At 37.6% G+C, this 24,384-nt stretch overlaps 1 protein-coding gene and 1 pseudogene across 7 annotated transcripts in view; both read right to left on the reverse strand.

Moving 5' to 3' along the window:
• Positions 1-24,384, reverse strand: part of POC1B (POC1 centriolar protein B) — a 141,671-nt gene that overhangs the window by 63,969 nt on the left and 53,318 nt on the right. For 5 of the 7 annotated variants that reach the window (XM_019742146.3, XM_019742145.3, XM_074325301.2 and 2 more), the window contains exon 10: positions 17,866-17,946. In XM_019742146.3, coding sequence (XP_019597705.1) covers positions 17,866-17,946 — 81 coding nt within the window. Of the gene's footprint in view, positions 1-4,244; positions 5,552-17,865; positions 17,947-24,384 lie in introns of those variants that run through there. The other 2 variants (XM_074325302.2, XM_074325303.2) reach the window with 2 other exon arrangements.
• On the reverse strand, positions 10,056-17,855 carry LOC109449159 (centromere protein N pseudogene; annotated as a pseudogene).

Raw genomic sequence — 24,384 nt, forward strand, 5'->3', positions numbered from 1 at the left:
CTCTTGGCTGCCATGGCACCACATCCCCTCCTCCGCCCCCCACCTCCAGCCCTCTTCTCAGTCCCTAGAGCTCACAAACCTCCCCCACAAGTCACAGTCTTTGCATATGCAGTTCCCTCTGACTAGAACACTCCAATACTCCTAATGCTCTCCTCAACTCCCACTGAAACCTTAGATCAGCACTTCCAAGAATTTCATGGACAATGAATCGCCTGGGGACTCTTATTAAAATGCAGAGTCTGATTGAGTCGGTCTGAGGTGGAACCTGAGAATCTGCATTTCTAAAAAGCTCCCAGGTGATGCTCAAACAAACCATTCATGGACCACATTTTGCATAGCAAGGTTTCAGATCTCAGCTGAAATGTCTTTTTCTGGGAAACTTTCTCTGGTTCCACCTCACCCACACTACTGATTTTAGTCAAATGTCCCCCAGTTCACACTCTCACTGTACAATGTTAGTCTACATGCTGGATTTTGCTTACCCTTATATCCTGTACGGGTCCTTTCCCTGAACCCCAGCTCCGACCTAGTACCTGACACACGAATGAACAATGTCTGTTGAGCCAGCCCGTGACTGAAGCTGAGTCACTTCCCTTCATGATTTTAACACTATCCTGAGCTCAGCTCCTATAGAAATCCAGCTCATCTGTGCTTAATACCCCAAGAGATTTTCTACTCCTGTCAGGATTCACTCATTTGGGGTCTAGAGCTATGGTCAGAGAAAAATTGATTCCACGTGCACTGGCCTTCCCACTTTAACAAATCGGTTGGCTGTAGACTCCATGTACAGTCTACTGGTACCCCAAATCCTCTTTGCCAGATATCTAAGAGCAAATCCTACCTACTGTGGTTGGATCCAAATCTCCTACCAAAGTAGGAGAAATGGCACCAGGAGGGTTAGAGGCAGGAGGAAAAGACAAAAACTTTTAGCACATTGATTCTTTTTCCATTCAAAATTCATTGCCAAAACTCTCATAAAATTCATTTTTTTTTACATTTAGGAAAACAATTATGACTAAAATATTGTAGAAAAAAATTATATAACTTAATGGCTAGATACAATAGGTAGAATATTTGTAAGAAATAAGTCGTGATAGGGAACATAATGGAAGACATTAATCGCAAAAAACACATAACAGGCAGAAATAATGCCACTGTTGTCAAGAGAACAGCCTGGAAAGAGTGTCAAAGCAAAAACTGAAAATAAAAAATAAAACATAGTTTGAGATATAAATCCCATGAATGTGATTTCCCTTGACTAATAAATACACAAAAATAGTCACAGCACGTTGTAGTGGAAATAAAGATCTTAACACTTGATTAAAATATTAATAATATATCTTGGAGAAAACGGTGCTCTCTAAACAAAAAGTTTTAAATACATTTAAAGAGCTCATTTATTTTGAAATTAAAAAAGTTTTCTCAATTATGGTACATAAATCTATCAGTATACTCAATTTACAAAAAATGGTGACATATTTTTTAAACATAATCTTACTTGCTTGAAATTTTTCATGTCATTTAATTGTGTCTCAGAAAGAGACTGTTTATTCCAGAGGCGGGAGGAAGAGGATGTGACCCTCTTGTACTTTAGTCCCCAAAATGTAAAACAGTCATAGTTCTATGGCATTTATAATTCATAGGACACTCATATAAATGACTTCTTAAAAAAGAAAGGACAACGTAACTTTTTAAAAAGCGTTAATATCTAGAATTTTTCAGTAAATTTACTGTGCACCGAATTGTACAAGAAGCGAAAGTACAAATCTGGGAGAGTACATTTCTTAGTTAAATTCTTCAAATTTTCAAAAGCACACAATTGTCTTAACTTTATCATTTCCAGTTCTACTTAAAATAAGTTATTTATGGGCCGGCCTGGTGGCTCAGGCGGTTAGAGCTCCATGCTCCTAACTCTGAAGGCTGCCAGTTCGATTCCCACATGGGCCAGTGGGCTTTCAACCACAAGGTTGCCAGTTCAATTCCTCGAGTCCCGCAAGGATGGTGGGCTGCGCCCCCTGCAACCAGCAACAGCAACTGGACCTGGAGCTGAGCTGTGCCCTCCACCACTAAGACTGAAAGGACAACAACTTGACTTGGAAAAAAGTCCTGGAAGTACACACTGTTCCCCAATAAAGTCCTGTTCCTCTTCCCCAATAATAATTAAAAAAAAGTTATTTATGATCCGGAAATTTCATTAAATTTTTAGTTATTATCCCCAAAATGCCTATTAGTTATTATCCCCCAAATTTCATTAAATTATTAGTTATTATCCCCAAATGAATTAACAATAACATTGACTCAGCACGGTTCTTTGCCTGATGCTAGATGTTATTTAAAATGAATTCATTTGTGTACTATCAACCTTAGAGAATGAGGGCAAAACTTCATTTCACTGAACCTGAAGCTTCAAACAGAACTGTCCAAGGGAACTGTAAAATGCCTTTGAAAGTTCCACGTCTGGAGTCACGGTGTAACACTGTGACACATCTCCACTGCAATCACTGCCACAGAGGAGATGGGAACTGAGTCTGAGGGGCTATGAACGTGGAAGGACTAGATCCCCTGGAACAGTGAGCACTTGTGATCTGAGCAATAACAATACTAAGAGAGAAAGAAAGGTTGGGGGACATGGCCTGGACTTTGCAAATCATAGGCACGTAGCCATAAAATTGCCTCAAATCACTAGGAAAAAAACAAAACAAAACCTAAATATTATGGGTTTGAACAAGTTTTTGAGCCTTACCTACAAGATTCCCGGCCCAATAAACTGAGGATATTTACCAAGAAAACATAGCTCTGTTGAAAAATAAAAGTCAATGGAAAATAGGGTTCGCTTTATAAAAGTCACACTGTAACCAAATCTGATGGAAACTGGTATTATCATCTATTCCACAAAGGAAATAACGTCTGCACACACCAGAACTAATGGCAATAACAACACCAAAGAAACCTTATGCACACACAATTCTTGCCACAAAGAATGTCCTTCCCTAAGAAACAAACAAACAAAACGACAACAAAAAAACCCGAACAAAAGCAAAGGAAAATTAGTGAGAGGGTGAGACTGGGGGTCTGGGGGGAGCAGTAAAAGAAAAGTAACAACAGAGACCTGCCCAGGAGATAGAACCATTACAGCATTATGAAACAGATTTAAAAATATGATAGATCAACTAACTATTCATATCAGGAAGCTATATCCACACAATTAGGCTTGAACAACCTATGACAAGCATACCATATGGCACACCTTCTGGACAACCAATAAGAGACAAGTGTGTCTCAAACACAATTCTTTTTGATGAGGAGGCTAATACTAAGGTAAGGATTTGTGCTTGCTAAGGACTGTGCTTGTCAAGGATTTGACTACTTGGCAAGTAGAAACAGACAGTGTATAAAATCCCAAAGCAGCCTCTATAACCAATTACATTCACTGACTCTAGGGCTGATCTCTCCACATGCTCCCAAACTGGAACTGGAGGTCCTCAATATTTGTCCCTTCTTTTTTCTTTCTTTATTTTTTTAAAACTAGAGGTACTGATTAGGCCTTTCTGGATACCACACCTTACCACTGAAGAAACAGTCACTTAGGCTAAGCCATGTTGATAACAAGGAAGATAAACGAGGATTCAGAGTGAAAAGGCATATGATCTGGGTATCTTAACTATTTGGGGAGCAGTATGGTGCAGGAGTTCAGAATTTGGGCTATGAACTTAGTCCAATCTGAGCCCTTGCTAGCCTCTATCACTTCCTGCCTAGGTGGCGTGACTTTGGGTAGGTTACCTTACCTCTCTTAAGATGAATTTGTGGAGCGAATCCATGTACTAAGGAGGTAAAATGCTTTGTAGTATATAAAAAACGGTGACTATTTTTACAGGCACCATAGGCATGTAATGAGAATGCTCCTAAACTTGATTCAGTAAACTCTAAAACACTTGTCTGTAATACTGCATTCCTAGATAAGCAAATACAAGATGGTAAAGTTGGAGAGTCGCCACAAATTATTTCATAAATCTCATGCAATTCCAATCCACATTCCAATGGGATGCTTTTGGAGAGCTGACAATAAATACAGTTCTAAAATTCATATGGATCCATAACAGGCTAGAATATCCAAGAAACTTTTGAAAGAAAAATTACGTACTGCATTACAAAGAAATGTTTTAAAGCTACAATACATAACAAGGTACGATAATGGATCAAGATCAAACAGATCAGTAAGACAAATGAGAAAGTATCCAAACAGGTATAAGAACATACGAATTTAATGTTTTTGGAAGGTAATTCAAATAAATAAAGAAAAAAACAATACAAATTGAGGACACTTTGTTAACTATAAATCTGTATCTTATAATGAAAATTATCTAGAATTTAAGATTTAATTGTCAAAAATAAAACCTTAACAAAAGCAGCTGGGAATATATTTGGGGAGCAGGGAGGGACTTTCTTTGCATTGACTCCAAGGAAATCATAAAATTAAAATAATTGTACTTTTCAAGAAATGAATACAAGTAAACTTGTCAACAATCAGAAACAAAACTCAAAGGGAAATGACAAACAAGAAAAACATATTTGTAGCATATGGCCACCTTAATTATAATAACAAGGTTCAATTTTAAAGTAAACAAAGTAATAGGAAAATGAATAGAATATACAAATAGGCAATTCTCAGAAATACTGAGGAACAGTAATCATAAAAAAAAGTCAAAGCTCACAAGTCTTAATGAACACACAAAAAAGGTAATGGTAACAACAGGAGGTGACAAACATGTTAATTAGTTTGATTGTGGTATATATATACGATATATATACATATATCATATATATAAATACCATACACTTAATATATAGCATATATACATATACATGTGGTATAAGTACAGACATACATACACATCACTTTGTACACCTTAAATATATCCAATTTTTACTTGTCGACAATAAAAAAATGTAAAGCTCACAAGTCACTAAAAACTAGAAATTAACACTTCTTGCTTATTACATTTTAAAAGGCTCTTTAAAAATTAAATAGTAACTAAATAAATATTAACACCTAGTATATATGTTGCAGTGTAGGAAATAGGCTTGTTTATTACTAGTGGGAATCCAAACTTGCAGACATTCTAGAGAGAATTTGCCTTATAAAACTTTTGTTAAAAAAGCTCCTATCCTTTAGTTCAGTAATTCCTCCTACAGAATATGTCTCTTGATTCCACGTCCACTCTTCAAAAGTCTGTTTTGTGATACTGAGACGAGGGCTCTGCAAACTAGTTTTCTCTTTCAGTTGCTCTGCCAGGAGAAGGTACTAGAGGGAGACCAGAGGCCAGAAGCACAGAGAGTGGCAGTCGGTTCCTCCCAGTGTGTTTGCTGTTCCCGTTAGCCGCTTCCCATCAACTCTTAACTCCCTCAGATACACGAGAGCCAGCTGGTGGGTGCCCCTCAGGGGTCAGGGTCCAGTTCCATGGGGGTCTGTCCTCTGAGCTCCTGAAGCTGGAGGGCAGGGCCTCTTCTAGCTCCCAGGTTCTAATAACAACACCCTCTGCCTGGGAGACAACTTCACAATGTTAACAATGGTTAACTCCTTTTCAATTTTTCCACTGACCCAACATCAATAGAGAATCATGCACATAGCATTTAGTTGTTGTTCGACGTGGTATGGCTATATAATATTCCATCTATTCACATACCATACTTTCCTTTAACTAATACTTGCTTACACGCAGACATTTGATTTGTGTTTTTGTTATTATAAATAATGCTGGAATAAAAATTCTTGAACAGAAGTCTCTGTCCACACACCTTATTATTTCTTTAGGGTGATTGAGGATCTGTAGGTTGATCATCCAGGACCCAGCAGGAAAACAGAAACTGCTGCAGTTATTTTCACACACAGAATTTAATACAGGGAACTGGTTAACATGTTGGGAAGTTTGTAAAGGCTACAAGGGAGCCCGGAGGTGAGAAGAAATAGTAAATGCATGAAGCAACTACTTCTCTAGGTCTGGGGGAACAAAGAAAAGGGGTTGGATTGTTAGAAACTAAACACTTAGAGGCCTGTCACTGAGAGCTGAGATGGTTTGTTCATAGGAGGGAAGAAGAATGTTCATTAAAAAGACATTCTGAAAAGGAAGAGGAAATGCCTGACATTCCTTCTCCATCTCCTCTTCAACTCAAAACAAACAACAAGTAACTCTTATGTGCTTTGGTAAAATAATCCAAACAAATACATTAAAAGTAAAAGAATTTTGCCACCAAAAACACTGGAACCTAACAAAATTCTGTAGTGATTTGGAAAGCAATTTAAAAAGTACATACGATATAAAAACTGGACTACGTAGTGGCCATCGTTACCTCAAGCAAAGGAAAAAGAAAATACTGTAGGAATTAGGAGGACAATAGGAGGTCAAAGTATACCCAAACATTCTTTAATTGTAAAAAATCAATTCAAGGCAATTTGAATTTTTAAATGAGGGGGTTGGTGGGCTGATTGATTTAAAACAAAAGAGGATGTATGATTGTGTACACAGGATCATATGTTCTACTGATGCCTGACTAGCCTGACTATCCTAGAAAGTAAAAGCAAGGAAATTGAAAGATACAGAAAAAACTAGGCAAGGACCAATACCGGGCCTTAACAGCCAGTTCACTCAGATTGAGGTTTTTAATCTTTCTCAAGTCCTAATGTATTTTACATAACCTGATTTTATAAAGCATCAAGAACTGAACGAAGAATTCACTTTAGCAGACTTGTCACTACTTCCACCAAACAATCAGCTGTCAAGTGGCTGAATAAAGATCGGAGCAAAGGCAACTTAGCGTTACTGTATAAGCAGCACCAAACAACTGCAAACCAGGTGGGTCCAGATGTACAGAACAGATGAAAGCTAAGGTCACTATTGTCCAGGAAACTCCAACACAACCACAAATGGCATGAAACCACCCTGTAGGGTCAGCAGGAAGCTCATTCTGGTCTGACAGTCCAGGAGAGGGCACTTTGCAGAGTGCTACCTTAGTAATTTCCTGTGTGAAAAGCTCGCTGCTGTTCTTGCATTCCTCAGGGTGCATTTCTTATCGTCTCAGAGGATGTTGCTCTTCCACAGGAAGAGGAAGGAACCAGTTGTTACTGGATGCGTGGGCTGAGAGCTGTCCGGCATTTTCGGCATGCCTCAGTCTCAGCTGTGGGAACCGCTTAGATCCCAGGCATCCCAGGCCTGGGATAGATATTATGGCAGCAGTCGGGAGCCACATTTTAGAATATCCAGAAGTTGGCAGAAATAATACCTGGAACTTCAACACCTCAGTTTCCAGAAATGTGCTAATATTCTAAAGGAAATTCTAAAAAGTATTTTCTCTGCTGGGCTCCCAAATAGCATGTTTTATAAAATCCTTTTGTAGAATCTCTCTCTCCTTTCTCTCTCTCTCTTTCTGTCTCACAGACACACACACACACACACACCCATTAGTTAGAAAAGTTATTAAGTTGAGGGTGATGAAAGTTTTGCCACCCCAAAATATGCCTTTTGGGATTGATTTTAAGCTGGTTATTAAAAAAAGAACAAAAGATTCAGAAAGAACCTTCACCTTCCCCCCAACCTGCCAAAAGGAATTCAGCTAGAAAACCTGCTGAAAGGAAGGGAGCACAACCTTAGCGTCATAACATAAACTCGGTGTGGCAGACAGGGAGAAATCTAGCAAAGCCTGTCTGTCCAACTTTCCTCTGTGTCCCATCGTTTCTGGGTGGCCCACAGGTTTGCTCCTTCTTTCTCCTCTACCTGTGAATTACCCTGCTTTCCCTTGGAAATCCCAGACTCCTGCCTTTGTCTCCTTTTTCTAGAATGGCATATACACCTCAGTTGCCCAGTGCCTCTTCAGGTCTCATATTCTCCCGGAACCCTCACATGTACAGCTGTAATAAATTCTGGACAGTTTCTCCTGTTAATCTGTCTCGTGCTAATTTATTAGTCCAGCTAGAAGAACTTAGAAGGTGGGAGGAAATTACTTTTTGTGCCCCCACAAGTCCTAGATCACTTTTGCCAACAGTATAAGGACTACCTTTATTGTTTAAGGTATTATTTAACTAGGGATCTTTTAGAAAATTTAATTAGTATAAAATTTTTGGTAGGAGGGAACTTATTAATGTAAGCTTTCTTTTCCTGTGACCATGAAAGTTAAAGGGAGTAAAGCTCAAATTAGTAAATTTTTCAGTATAGCTAAACCAAACATGGAACTTAGTGATTATTATGATTTTCATCAAAAACTGTATTTTATTTGGAGGAAAGAAAACCTCTGACCCACACTGTTATCTCTTTTTACAGTGGCAATATCTTAATCTACACATGAAATTTTACAGATTTCCAGATCTCCATCTGAAAAATAGAGAAGTGCCATGTTCCTTTAACGGACTAAAAGTTTTCATTTTCTTTTAAATTTACAATCCTAATACATTTAAAGGTCAGCTATCACATCCACAACTGTTGGTATTTTTATAACATGTGGGTCATGATGTACTGCAAAAGCAAGGATATAACTAATTTGAAAGTAGTCTCTTCCATCTTAATATTTTTCTCTCCTATCTCTAAAATAATTTGTATCTGAAAAAAAATGTATTTTCTGTTTCTAAATGGTAAGAGATCTGCTAAAATGTATTTTTAATTTTACTTCTATTAATTGTGGTGTATTTCTTATTTTTTAAATGCCTTTGACAATTTAATTACCTTATTTCTTACCATGTCAACGGGCAATGATATGTTAAACAAAAAAAAAATCACTTCCACGGCTGAAAGGCTTTGTAAAGGAGAGGGTTTATTGGGCCATAAAGGACCATTTTCTGGGGCATGAACTCTAAACCACCAGCAGCAGCTCCAGGTGGAAAAGGTACCATGTCCACCATCCTTTAACGCATTATGTTTTGGGGAAGAAAGATGCAAGCTGTTTTGAAAGAATTTACATTGGCTACTTATAAGGCGGGTGGAAGAAGGTGAAGCGGGCTAATCTCTGGATAGGTGCAGAGCCTGTTTGGAAGTGGTGTTTGCCAGTCAGGAAAGGTCATATGTAAGTAAGAAGCTGGGGCTCCTTGGGTTCAGTGGCGCCTGGCTATTCTCTTTTAGGTGATTGTGGAAATAGCCACCAGGAAGTTAATTCAAAGTTCCAACATATACTCAGGAATGTGAGCTGTATTTTGTTAGCCGCGCCCCTAGTCATTAACAGGCTAACCGCCTAATGCTCTTTTTCTCTTATTCTCCAGCCGCCATAATTTCGTTTAGAACATCTCAGAATTTTTTTTCTTGTCAGTTTGTACACTATTTGTCAACTCTGATAAGAATTCCTCTGTCACTCCTACAAGCATCTTACAGTTACACTTCAGTTTTTGAGTCACTGGACAAAAAATATTACTGTATCCAATCACTTGACATATTCACTATCGTTAGAAATTAAGACTAAAAGGCTTTGGCTAAAAGGAGGGCAAATTGTGTTACCAGAGGGCAAGGGGGGTGGGGGATGGGAGATGAGGGTAAGGGGGATCAAATATATGGTGATGGAAGAACTGACTCTGGGTGGTGAACACACAATGGGATTTATAGATGATGTAATACAGAATTGTACACCTGAAATCTATGTAATTTTACTAACAATTGTCACCCCAATAAATTTTAAAAAAAAATTAAAAAAAAACAATTGTGGAAGGCACCAGTTAGTGAGTCCAGAGATGGATTCTACAAATGCTTATGTATATTTCCTTTCAAATGTTTAGAGCAGCAGGAGACAGATAGGGCAGGGCCACTGAACCAATGCCTAAAGAGACCATAAAAAAGCTTCCTAAAGCTTAGTGAGCAGCAACAAAGTTACAAACAAACATACCTAGTTTCAGAAAGCATATGCACTAAACTTACAAATTAAATGTCACCTTATAAACTGTTGCAAAGTTAAAAAACTTTAAAAAGAAGCTCACCTACCTTCGTATTTAGAGGCTGCTTATATGCAAATCCAAGAATGTTAGCATAGAGGAAAGTAGTGAAAGCAGGTTTGTGCAACATAATTTTTATTGATTTACCTGGAAATGGAAATGGGAATCTGGGGCAATAAATTGCATCTTGCCATCTTACACTTTCAAAATTATAAATTTTAGTTTTAAGACATTAGGTTTGCATACACTGTGTTCTTTCAAGTAAGTTCTTTCCAAATCTTTGCTTACATAAGCAGTTAGGAACTGGAATAACTCTTTAACTGGTTATGCAATGTTGTTTAGCAACTAGGACAAATGGTTGCCACAACATCCATGGAAATAGCCTCTCTGTATCTGCAAGTTTACTCTTTGTATGTCCACATATTTTGTCAATACATTCATATTATTCAGATAATCATGTACGATATGACAACCACCATGAAAGTGTATAACTTTTTTCTTCCTAAAACTAGGTTGATGCAAAAATCTTTCCAAAAGGGAAACCAATGCACTTTGCTAAAAAATCCAAACCTAAATGATGTCTAGGAAGGAGGAGAGTGTTTTACCACTGTACTTCCCTAAGACAAAGAGACAGCAGACTATCTCTTGCATTGCTTCAGCTGAGCACTTTCCTGGTCCTAGAAAAGGAGACAGAAAAACCACAATTCTTTTTCTGTCAGCAACCCCCTGGCAAAACAGTGCTGAGCCAGGAGATAATGCCGGCTCTCCTGAGATTACTCAGGGCTACACCTAGTGTCCCTGGGGAAAGGAGATAGGGAGTCCCACAGCTGACATCCAATCTGTCAGGAAATCCTCTTGGCTCTGCCTTCAAAATACAAGTAGAATCCCATCACTTATCATCACCTCCTCTGCTACCTACCCTGAGTCAGGCAACTATTGCCTCCTGTCCAATTGCTTCATTAGCTTTTTAATTCGTTTCCTTGTTCCCCTCTACCCCCCTCCCACTAACCCCCTACCCCCAGCTCGTTCTCAACACAGTAGCCAGAGTGGAACCTCTTACATGTCACATCACGTCCCTCCTCTGAAAGACACCCTCCGCGGCTCCCCTCTCCCTCGCAGTCTGGCTCCCCAGGCTCCCACTTGCCTGCCCTTTCCAGATATTCACACGACTTGTTCCCTTCATTCCACCAGCTCTTCACTCAAATGTCACCACTAATGTGATTCTTGTTCTGGCCACTATCTAAAATGTACCCCTCTTCCTATCTGCCCTGCAGTGCTTTTTACACTTTTGCATTTTTTTTTCAGTTTACTATACTACATAGTCTATTTTTTTTCCCACCTGTGATTTGCTTGTCTCCCCACTGTTGTTTAGAATGTAGGCATCTCTCGGGCAGGTGCTTTTGTTTTGTTTACTTTTTCAAAAGTCAAGAACAGTGAGTGGCACAGAATAGTTACTTAAGAAATACTGATTGAGAGCCAAAAATGTGTGTGAGTGGATGTGCTCCCAGCATGCTACCACGTCTGCTATCCATTGAGTTATACAACTTAAAGACCCCAAACTAGATTCATGTGCTTTTATTACCGTGGTCCACATCTATTTTCAACTACCTCTGGTCAGCTCAAAACTAGTCAAAGGTTTTCTTCTAGAGAAATCCTCTAGTTTCCTCTAGCTCATTAATGATCTTTTTTTGAACACTCCCAGTAACAACCTTTCATTGGACAAACATGTATACTTGGCATCCAGTATATTAAAACTGCCCCTTATTTCTTTTTTTTTAAATATCTTTATTCATAAATCACTATAATATTGGTCAGTTTGAATGCCATATGTGATAAAATAGATTATGAAAAGTATCATATTTACAACAAAACCATTATTTTATATAACTGAATGATCTGATATGCTATCTTCTGCTATAACTCAATGGACCCAACTCTACCCTATGAATGGACCAATTTTATGATTCTCCTAGCAAGTTTTGAGTTGGGTATAGTTTCTTGGTGCTTCTTTCTGTGATCCAAGGCTTACAAGAAAGTCTCTGAAAATGAACAATTGGAACCAGGCCTATCCAGGATCAAGGAGAAATAGGAGTGAGAAAAGGGTCATCCTGTCACATCTTAAAGATCCACAGCTGCTGTACTTTGCAGGATATGGGGGGGGGGGGGAGCACATAGTGTAAGAGGAAAGAATCATTCACAATAATTATATTGAACATTTCTAAATTGTCAATATCAAGGGTTAATTTCTAAAACATAAGTTTTTAGACAGAAGCTAGTCAGTAAGCCATTAACTGAAATAGGTATGCAACACAGTCAAGGAGATACTACACTTGCAAAACCACATATATCTTGTTTATCTTTAATTTTAAAATAATTCATTCCTTTGCTGGGTATACAAGTGAGCAATGGAGAAAGTGGTGCATCTGCCACACCGGCTGGTGCCAAGGATTTCAGTGCTTCCAGAAGATGCAGGCTGGAGACCTTTACTAGGCACCGGAGGGGTTCTTCTCTTTCAGCCAAGATGCCCCCATTTAAGTCACTTTTGCATTTTGTTTCAAGCTTACATTGTGCAAATTCTAGTCTTGGTTGAAAATAGTCTCCAAAAATTTCTTGAGTCACTCTTCGGACTCTGTCTTTTTCTATTCTGTTTTCATGAATGATCCTTGAATCCATATTTATATCTAGCCCAAGTCTTCTTTCTTGTAGAGTTGTGAGTTTCAAAGTTCGGATTATACTGTTTAAAGACAGTAGCCTTAAGAGAGTCCAGATAGCGACTTCTGAGGCCCATGTGCACAATCTGATGGTGTTTGCTAGCAATTGTCAGTGACTGACACAGAAGGGGTGTATTGCTTCTCAGCCGGCAGAAAGAAATGACGGCATATGGCATCTGGGAATAATACATCACATAAGCAGGTTTGTACTGGTTTGGTTTTCTATACTGTGTTCCCCAGGCAATTTGAATCCATACTGCATTCTCCTCAGCATTTCTGAAAGTGATTGTCACATTTTTTAATGCCCTCTGAAGAATTTTCTTAAATGAACTTTTGAACTGTTCCATATTGGAAAGGTCAGTGTCTTCATCTGGCTCTTTAGCCATCTGAAAAACACCCCAAACTCTCTGGTGCTGATGAAATTGAGTACAAATGATGTCTGCAATTGTAAGCCTCACACAATTCTCCTCACAAAGCAGAACCAAATCCTGAGCAAGAGATTCCTTTTTCTTCCGGAAGGTTACGGTCTGTAGTTGATTTGCAGACAAAAAAATCCCAGGCGTTTAGGATTGTCTTCATTTTAGTCATTGGGATTTTCAAGATGGTCCTCTTGATAAACTCGGCAACAGTTTCATCCATCTCTTTGGCATGGCCCACATCGCCAGCTGTCTCACTCCTAGCAGATGTTCCCGCCTGCTCTGCCCCTTATTTCTCATACTGTTATTTCTATCTGGCTAAGGTGTAAGTTTCTTAAGTTCAAGGAACCAGCTTGTCATCTCCCTTGGCACCTCATGTAATGCTTCCATGTGGTCCGGCTTTAAGTATTTCGCCTGATGGAGCAACTAAAGACTGTAGACCTTGATATTCTTCTATGATGTAATCATAAATTCTCAGTTTATTATAAAGAATTAATCTGATCGGAAACATTGTCCCTCATTCTAAAGAAAGGCATATAGATCATATTCATATTCTCTACACGGTTGACAGAATGAAGATGAGAACACTGCTTCAGTTCTCTGAGAAGAGTTCACTGTTCTGACAATCAGAGCAACACTAGCAAGATTATCGATTTCATTTTGTTCATCTGTAGGACTCATAAAATTAATATGTGAAAACTTAGGAATATGGTTTATCTAAAAATAAAAATATATTTTCATAATCCCAGAGTGCTTTAAACAAATTTTCTTTACAGTGTTTTGAAAAGACACTTTAGATGAGGATACAGAGGAGAAATTCCTATCTTGCTGCTGGTCTTCTGGGAAGGGGATGGGGGTGCGATGTGGAGGAGGGGAATGGAATATCTTAGCTCTTAGCTACATCACATGTCAATGCTAACGCCAAATGACCTCACACAATTTTGAAAACAAAACCCAGGTCTAGTTGTACCTGAATAAATGAAAAAATTAAAAGATTCAAGGGAATCTTGAACTAAATAATCTTTAGAAAATCAGTATATAATAAGTGACAACACAGTCAGAATAAAGACTCAAGAATTTGAGATCAACATTATTAAACTATGTCTGTAAGACAGCCAGTACATGACTTCACAGAAACAGGTTTTAAAACAAAGCTTTAGAAATGCAGATTGGTAACAGCTTATTTGATGTGGAAATATTGTATCAAATGTCCTGCCTGGAATTAGAGACACAAGTGCAAGTCACAAAGATACCAACTGTTCCACTGTATGCCATAATTTCTTCTCTGCAGTAAGAAGGCATCAGAGCATAGATAAGATATCAGTACACTTACATTTATAAATCCTCCTGACCATAATATTAACTTAAGCCAAAGCAGAAAGAGAAGCCAACTATCTCTTAGACCATAACAAACCTGCTTTTATCCTACTAAAAAATTTGACAAATTAAGGTTTAAAGAATAATCGTTTTTATGTCCCATCTTGATGAAGTGAATTTCTAAGGAAACTTTCTTCTAGTTTACAAAAACCAAACAAATCCCAAAATAAATAGTAACCACAACAACAAAAATCAAAACCACCTTTAAACACTGCTTTTACTGGATTCCAATATTTCTCTGGGTTTTTAAACTATAATCACATGCAAAGTTCACACCACAAATATTTAATGTAATTGTGCTTCATGCCAGAGTAGAAACAAATTTTCCTCACAATTATGTCTGATCTGTTGTGCAGAAGCAAAAAAAAAAAAGAAAGCAAAGCAGCCAATGTATAGAGAAGACTACAGATTAAGAATTACTTACCAGTAGATTAATGGGAAGGCAAATAGTTAAAAGTGATTTCACTTGAATTTTCTAACCAAATATCAATCAATGAGCTAATACATATTATATATATATTATGTCATATGTATTATATAAATGCACTGAAAAGACAACCTACTGAATGGGAGAAGATATTTGCAAAGGACATATCCAATAAGGGATTAATATTCAAAATACATAAAGTACTCATACAACTTAACACCAAAAAAACAAACAATCCAATTAAAAAATGGGCAGAGGACCTGAATAGACCCTTCTCCAAAGAGGATATACAGGTGGCCAACAGACATACAAAAAGATGCTCAACACTACAAAGGGAAATGCAAACTAAAAACCACAATGAGCTTTCACCTCACACCTGTCAGAATGACTATCATCAATAAATCAACAAATAAGAAATGCTGGGGCGGCCCAATGACTCAGTTGGTTAGAACACGAGCGCTTAACAACAAGGTTGCTGGTTCGATTCCCACATGGACCAGTGAGCTGCGCCCTCCACAGCTAGATTGAAAACGATTTGACTTGGAGCTGAGCTGTGCCTCTCACAACTAGACTGAAAAATAACACTTGACATCCTGGAAAAACACACTGTTCCCCAATATTTCCCAATTAAAATAAATAAATAAATAAAATAAATGCTGGCAAGGATGTGGAGAAAAGAAAACTCTCGTGCACTCTTGGTGGGATTGTAAATTAGTTCAGCCACTATGGAAAACAGTATGGAGATTCCTCAAAACATTAAAAATAGAGCTGCCATACGATCTAGTTTTTCCATTTCTGGGTATTTATCCAAAGGAAACAAAAACACTAATTTGAAGAGATACATGCACCCCTACGTTCATTGCAGCATTACTAGTAAAAGCCAAGCTATGGAAGCAACCTAGATGTACATCAATAGGTGAATGGATAAAGAAGATGTCACACACACACACACACAGGAATATTATTCAGCAACGAAAAAGAGTGAAATCTTGCCAGTGGCGACAATTGAATCCACCTAAAGGGTAGTATGCTACTGAAATAAACAGAGAAAGACAAATTCTCTGCATGGTATCACTTATATGTGGAATCTAAAAAAAACAAAATAAATGGATAAACAAAACAAAACAGAAACAGACCCACAGATATAGAGAACAAGCTGATGGCTGCCAAAGGAGGAAGGCGGGTGGGGGGTGGATAGAAATAAAGAAAAACTTAAAAAGAACAAAAGAAAAAGAAATTTAAAATAAAATTTAAAGGAAAGCATTTTAGAGATATTTATAAAAATCTAAATGCTTTACGAGCATCTATGCCCTAACAGAATATATAAAATCAGGAGTTTCTATGTCTTGCCTAGAGGCAAGCAGTAATCTTCCAGATTATAAAAGAATCTAACTGGATGGGACTTCATAAACCTAATCCCGAACCAACTGATAGCAAACACATTTTTGTTTTCCTGTGTTTCCTTGTTTGTTTTATTTTTTATGTACTATTGAACACACAACTCAAAGTAACAGTGGAATCTTCCTTTTAATGCTTACATATTGGGTTGAACCATGGGGAATCACTGATATTAGACCATTTCACATACAAAATGGCAATTTCATATCATTTAATCTAGTATTTCCCTTAGGTGGATAATAACTGTAGTCATCAGTCTTATTATTCTGTTTTGTATCACAACCGCAGATTTGTCATGTGTGCATTACACAGAATTGTCCTCAAGAAGTGCCACATACACTGTACTCCTGAGTTAGGGTCCTGGAATGTAGGCTAGTTGACTTTGGCACCTCTGGATTACTATTCAAGGATGGACAATTGCCAGGTGGCAGTTATGTCCCCCTCCATAGCACACTGCTGAGAATATCTGGACCCCTCAGGTCATGACGCCTTGTAAAGCTTGAAGCGTCCCGTCAAGGAAAGTGAGTCTTAAAATGTGGACCCAAGGGTTTTGATAATCTGATATCTTCTAGGTCAGGGACACCTAGTTTTAGTCTACTGACTACTTCATAAGAAGGCAACACATCTCAAAACCACCAATCTTTTTCTCCTCTCACTATGGGGCAAACCCCAACACACCAGAATTTGTCAACTTCAACAGCATGCCTTTTGAGTAATTCACTGCACATAAATATATTGAGCACCTAGTATAAGCCAAGCTCTGTGGCAAGAATTAGATGTCTAGTTAATGTTTAATATCATCAGTAAGTTATTAATGCAGAAATGCTAGTAGGGTATTTTATAAACACGAACACTGCAAGAGCAACGACCACAGACCCCTTGAGGTACTACTTGTCACCACCAATATCCAGTGTTTGCTTTGTTGTTTGTTTTCCTGTTTGGTCATGCATTAATAATTTACCCCAAATATTTAACTACACTGACACCACCACAGTAGTGTCACCAGAGACCACGCCTCCCATTTGCTCTTATGACTGGTTTGCACTGACTAGAATCCATGGCAACAACGGTCGCCTCGCAAAAGTGAACAGACTCAAATTAAAAGGCTGAGACTCAGTTTTTGAAGACTCTAGATCCACTGGATCCACTGAGTGAATAAATTATCTGTATGGAATTTTTATAAACAAAATTGCAAGTATTAGAAATATTTCTTAATGTCTGCATAATTCCTCAGGAAGAATAAACAAAGGGAAGTGATGCTTTCCTTGTAGCTTCTCAGGAGAAGACCAGAAGTAAACTTAACTCCTCTGAAAGGCAATTAACAAGGAAGGAAGTTCTGTGACAGCAAAAGAAAAGTCCCCTGGTGGCACCTTGAGAAGAGGGGAAGCAGTGAGTATGTAGGAGACTGAGCTCAGGTCCTCAACTTGAAGGCTGTTCTGGAGTTGGCACTGCTCCCCCTAGTGGCTCTTCGGGCACTTTGTAAATAAGGACTTTCTATACAAGGTCATTTCTATGCTAAAAGATTACGCTATTTAGCCCACTTTTCAGCTTCTCTCCTACACTTTTTAAGGAAAATGGATTGTGCCAAATAATTAAATACGACTTAAATGTAAACAACAACAACAAAAAACTTACTGTGGGAGAATCAAAAGAAAGGACATCCACAACAGGGGGAGCAGAGGTCTGCAAATCCATTACCTCAAGCTTTGGATCAATCTGTTTATATACAAAAGAAAGATTAATATTAGATTTTTATACCATAAAAAACTGGATGCCACTTCTAACAACTTATAGGGTATTTCCTAATATATTCTAAAATTAAAGTATATTGGTCTATTCATTAACATGGATATAAACATTTAAACAAAATATTAGTCTAGCACATCTATAAATGCAAAAGAAAAAGATCATCATGACTAAGCTGAACTTATTCCAGGAATAAAAAATTGATTTTACATTAGAAAATCAATATAATTCACCTATAAGGGGATTTTAAAAAATCATTTAAAAAAGTGACCCACCTCAAAAGATGCAGGAAAAAATCCTAGCCAGTTCATTAAGACAAGGAAATAAAAGGTGTTAAGATGTAAGAATTGGAACAGAAGAAATAAAATTGTCATTAGATATAATTGCCTATTGAGAAATTCCAAAAGAATCTACAGCTATATCATTAGAACTAATAAGAGCGTTTACCAACTTGAAAATCAATATATAAAATCAATTGTCTGCACTTTAAGACAGTTATAAAATGTAAATTTTAAAACGATATCATTTACAATACCATAAAAAAATTTAAATACATTAGGACAAACATACAAAGATGTGTATGACCTTTACGGAAAAAAAGAATAACACTCATGCCAGGACACTACAGAAGACTTAACAAAATAGAGAGCTATATTGTAAGGAGCTCAGATGCAGAGCCCTGTATATATGGAAAATACATATAAAAGGAAAATAGTCCCACAAATCAATAGAGGAAAATACTACCACAAATCAACAATTCCGAAAACTGGCTCACTATATGGCTTGCTGCCCTAACACTACATACAAAGGTGGATAGCAGATAAACTCGAAACCTAAGCATTATGTCAAAATTATAAAGTTAGTAAGAATAAATGTATAAGAATACATTTATGACCCAGAGTTGAGACAGATATCTTAAACAAAAGCAAAACCATAAGGGGAAAAAAAATTGATGCATCTGATTATATCAAAATTAAGGATTTTTATTTAACAATGGACACCACAAAGTTAACAATCAGATAATGGAGCAGAAGGAGAGAGTATGATGTCTAAAACTGAAAAAGGGCAAATATCTGAATATATAAGAAATGCCTACAAATCAATGTGAAAAAGACAACAATCCCAAGAAAAAAATATAGAAAAGTAAAACTGACAATTAACCAGTATACGAAGAGATTTTCAGAAAATTAGTAATTAGAAAGGATTAAAGCAAAATATAACTTGGCCCCTATTAAACTGCAAAAACTAGAAAGCTCAATGATGCCAACCCTTTATAGCAGCAAGGTTTGTAATGGCAAAAAATAAACACCACCACCACCACCAAAACCCACAACCAGAAATCCCCCCAAATTTATTAACAGTGGAATAAATACATAAATCGTAGGAATTACTACTGTGGTAAATTCACTGGAATCCTATATATAGCAGAGAAAGGAATGAAATACAACTACGTGCAACAGCCTATGGATGCAGAGTCCATACATGTGAATCTTAGGATTTGAATGTTAAATGAAAAAGTAGGCTATAGGAAAACATATTTAGTATGATTTCATTTACATAAATTTTAAAACCATCAAAAACTAAATAATACCTAATTATAGACTCAAACATATATAGCAAATAGTAAATCAAAAAGAAAAGCAAGGGAATCATTAACTAGAGCAGCAACTACTTCTGAGGGAGGTTATTTCCAAATTTGAAAACAAACACCACCACCACACACACACACAAAACTGAAACCACATCATCACCAAATATTTAAACATCATGAATAACAAGTACATTTCATCCCTGTGACATGAGTGGTACCAACAATAAGTGCAGTGAAGAACCTCAAGGAGGAAACTGACTGAGCCTAGTGAGAAAGGCTTCCCATGGAAGAAACAGCTTAAGAGGGCTCCTTTAAAACCCCTTCACTGCGTTAATTGATTTAAAGTTTTTTCTCCAAAATGTGTCAAAAATCCACCTAGAATAATTACAGTATTTATATTTTTAAGTAAATACAGTTAATGTGCTACATTTTATTAAACTAAATGATTACTTTAAAATATAAAAATTTCCCATTGTTATTCATTCTTGAAAAACACAGAAATATAAAAAAAATGTACATCTGCTTTCCTAAACTTCTTTCTGAAACACTGAGCTCATGGGGTAAAGTTGAACACCTCAGTCAGCGGCACGGAAATACCATTTGACTACGGTCAAACGTCGCAGTGAAATTAAAGAAGGTTCAGAAAACAAAAACAAAGACAGAAACAGAGAGCCAGCGATGAGGTAAAAAGCATTCCTGAGCAGAGAGGTGAATGCCAACAGGACTTCGCACATAATAGAGGTTGTCAAGGGTCAGACTGTGAAGGAATTGGGGAAGGCACAGAGAAAGTGGAGGCTAAAATGTGCTTTAGAAAGATTCGTTGGACAGAGAATCTGTTGGGTATCAAGAATACAGCAGGAGTAACAGGCAGGACACCACTGCGACCGTTCTCGGCGGTGCTGATGAGGACTGAGCACGAGGTGAGAGCAGTTGAACGATTTTAAAAGCACTGATAATGTTTGATGGGCATAGCTGTAGTTTGGGAAATATTAAGAAACTTTTATAATTATCCAGCCAATTGTGTTAGAGGTGGAGGTTTACGTGCCTAGTCATCTCCGCGCTACAGTAAAGAGATTAGAAGAGATTAAAACTGTGCAGGGTGGAAATGGGGGGGGGGGGGCTATCTGCTCAGCCTGTCAACACCTTTGTTCCTTTCTGGCTGTTCCACAGAACAGAACACACAGCCCCCTCCTATCAGCTCTGAGTCCCAACTTAAGGCAAAGATAAGAAACCTGAGGATGACCTACTTTCCTTTCAGTCTACTAGCTGTCCAAGATTGCAGGCATTTTATTCTCTTTTAACTACTGCCACCTAGTGGAAAAATGAAATTGTTTACCTGTGAAAAATACAATCTGGTTTTACCACCTGAAATTGGAACTGTTCAAAAAAATCTAAAGCATGGAAATCATGGAAATAAATGGTCAGCATCTCTCATAGAGAAATCCTTGAACTTCTACAAGTTGGAAAACTGTTGAAGTAACAGTATTTTACTGTATTGCGTCACAAGTTGCTGCCGCATACATTAAAAGCAGGAAATTCTTACTAAGCAAAAGTATACAGTCTTCTCCAAAAAGAAAATATGTTGAGGGGGGTGACACTCACAATTAAGTTGTTTGCAAACTCCAGGAATACTAACAGTACCTTCCAGTTCTCCATGTTTATTGGTAAGAACCCTTTAATAAGTACAGTTGCCTTGAAACAGAGCGTACTGCCTTATGAGAGGCTGAATTCTCCATCACTGAACAGGGCATATCACAGAGGAATTCATGCCTGAGGGAGAGGATCGTCTGCAGGACCTGACAGGAACCATTCCACTCTGAGGTTCTCTGGAGTCATCATATTTACTAGTCCATGAGCACAAACACCGCTACTAACAAATTCTGAAGGGCAAGGAATCCATTTGTTCCCTGTTGCATACTCTAAAGCTAGTACAACGTTCAACACATAGATAATTAATATCTGTTAACAGGAGGAAATTTAATTTCGATTATATTGAAGCATAAGATCAAAATGGTTAAAAGTACAGAATGGAATCGGAGTGCCTGGGTTGCAATTCTAGTGTTGCCATTTACTAGGTTTAAGATTTAACTTGCATGTGCCTCAGTTTCTCCTGGGATAAAAATTGGAGAGTGTTTTTCACAGTTTTTACGAAGATTAAATGACTTAATTTATGTAAAGCAATTAAAATAATGTATGTGTTAGATATTATTATTATTACTACTGTTATCATGTAATCACTGAATAACATGTATTGAGGCCCAAAACAATAAAGACATATATATATACCACAGTTAGAACCAGAGAAGTGGTCACTGTTTTAATAATAAATTGTAATGTTCTCAACCTGTACAGAAGATTGAGATTAAAAACCCAATCTCCAACTTGAAGACTTAAATTGATTATAGTCTTCAACAATGAATCAGGGCCAGACTATCACAAAATATTATTACATAAATATTTGGTTAAGTTAAAGGAAGTTTTCCGTCATCCTAAATATCGTACAGGATTTTCTATGCAATTTATACGTTAAGGTAATCTCAAATGGTCATTACAAAACTAAAAACCGTCACAATTATTTTATTAACAAATTCTTTTTAAACTAACTAGCCATAATCCCTTCCTGCAATATTCTGCAACACTCCTAGAATAACTATTTTGATGCCTTCCTGTCCCAAGATCTGTCACCAGCCCTCAGAATGACTCTGTTGTCTTCCTATCAAAATATGCACAAGAGTAGGGGGCTGCTCAGGATACAAGTGTCACTCACATTAAGTTCCTCCTGCGAAAAGGAAAGTTTACTTCTGTCTGGGGACAGGACAGTGCATCCCAGCTCGTGACAGTCAGAAGAAGATGGAGTCAGCATGACTCATGATGTGCCAGAGCAGACTGTGGGGAAGGCTAATTACTTGTGGGGAATTACTTGAAAATTGGGCTTCTTTCCCACCAAAAAAAAAGAAGTTGTTCTCATGTTTTTAACTAAGGTAAGTGCCAAGGCCAGCAGCGATGCACAGGGTCTGCTGTTAGGTCAACAGAAAAGACACCAGGGGTCTATTTCATTCAGCCGGGGCAGGATTTTATGCTTCAGACCTTCTTTGACATAACCTTCTTCTCTCATCTAGTCTAAAAGCAGCCTACTAGCATGTTTCCCTGAAAATAAGACCTAGCCAGACAGTCAGTTCTCACGCGTCTTTTGGAGCAATAATTAATACAAGACAAGGTCTTATATTATTTATATCATATCATCTCATATCATATCATATTATATAAGACCTGGTCTTATATTATAGTAAAATAAGACCGGGTCTTATATTAATTTTTGTTCAGAAGACGCATTAGAGCTGATTGTCCAGCTAGGTCTTATTTTGGCAGAAACACGGTATCACTCTGTCTATCCATGTATGAATTAGTCATTTATATAGGTATTTAGTCAGCTGGTACCACAGGATCCCCACCTTCAAATAAGTGGAGCACTTAGGAACGGTGAATGGGTAGCTTCTGCGAAAGGCCAAAGTCTCACCCAGAAAACAATGAAAGAACACAATTCAAATAAACTTCATAGAAAACACAGTAAATTGCAAATTACAGGAATGCGATCTTGCTTCAAACTCAGACATAAAATACTCATTGGGACTGCAACAAGAGTAAGTTAGCAAAATTAATTAGATCCTTTAGATGCCATTTATTCCACATTTCTAATAATACATTTTAATCATGAATTCCAACCTAAAAAAAAAAAAAAGGGAGGAGACGTCATCAAAATGGCGGCGTGAGGTGAGCCTCTGGAAATCTTCCCTGGAATTTACAACAAATTGAACAACTGTAACTCCACAAAACACTCCCTGCACAGCAGACAGGCAAGACGAAGAGGCTTACTACTGAATTCACCTAAAGTAGTAAACAGAACTGCTGAAACACATGGGCTCTGAATCTGGTGCAGGAAGAGCTTTGGAACTTCAGAAGCTCTCCGCATCCCCACACGGATGCGGCACCCTATGACCAAGGTGAACTGTTAACAGAGTTGAGAAACCGGCCTTTCAGGGAATCGCTTTATTGTGTGAGAAGCTGGAATAGTGCAGAGAAAACATAACACTATAGTGTGAGAGAGAAAGAAAGGCTGCAATCAGAGAGAAAATAAAACAGTCTACCAACACGTACTGGAAAACAAAAGAAAGACCTCTTCCTATCAACCTGTTGCAGAACCTACTCCTGCAGATGTCTAGGAAGAGAAATAACAAATCATTAATTGCCATGAATAACCATGGCAACAAGACAGCTCAGAAAGAAAGTAAAAAGTCTCCATAAAATGAACTTAAAGATATGGAAATATGTGACTTAAATGACAGAGAATTAAAGATTGCAGTTCTGAAAAAACTCAACGAGATGCAAGAAAACACAGAAAGGCAGTTTAATGAACTCAGAAACACAATCAAAGAACAACATGAACATTTTACCAAAGAGATTTAAATTTTAAAAAAGAACCGAAGAGAATTTCTGGAGATTAAGAACTCAATAGAAGAAATGAAGAATGAAATAGCCAGTTTAGGTAGTAGAGTTGGCCAGATGGAGGAAAGAATCAGTGACATCGAAAATAGAAACTTGGAAATGACATGGATGGAAGAGGAAAGAGACTTGATACTTAAAAGAAAGAATTCTACAAGAATTTTCTGAGTCCATCAGAAAGAGCAATATAAGAATAATGGGCATACCAGAAGAAGAAGAAAGAGAGGAGGGAACAGAGAGTATATTCAAACAAACAGTCGATGAGAACTTCCCAAACTTGTGGAAAGAACTGGATCCTTGAATCCAAGAAGCAAATA

This window comes from Rhinolophus sinicus, chromosome 1 (assembly GCF_057876585.1).
Source record: "Rhinolophus sinicus isolate RSI-liver-muscle chromosome 1, RSI-T2T, whole genome shotgun sequence".
NCBI lineage: Eukaryota > Metazoa > Chordata > Mammalia > Chiroptera > Rhinolophidae > Rhinolophus > Rhinolophus sinicus.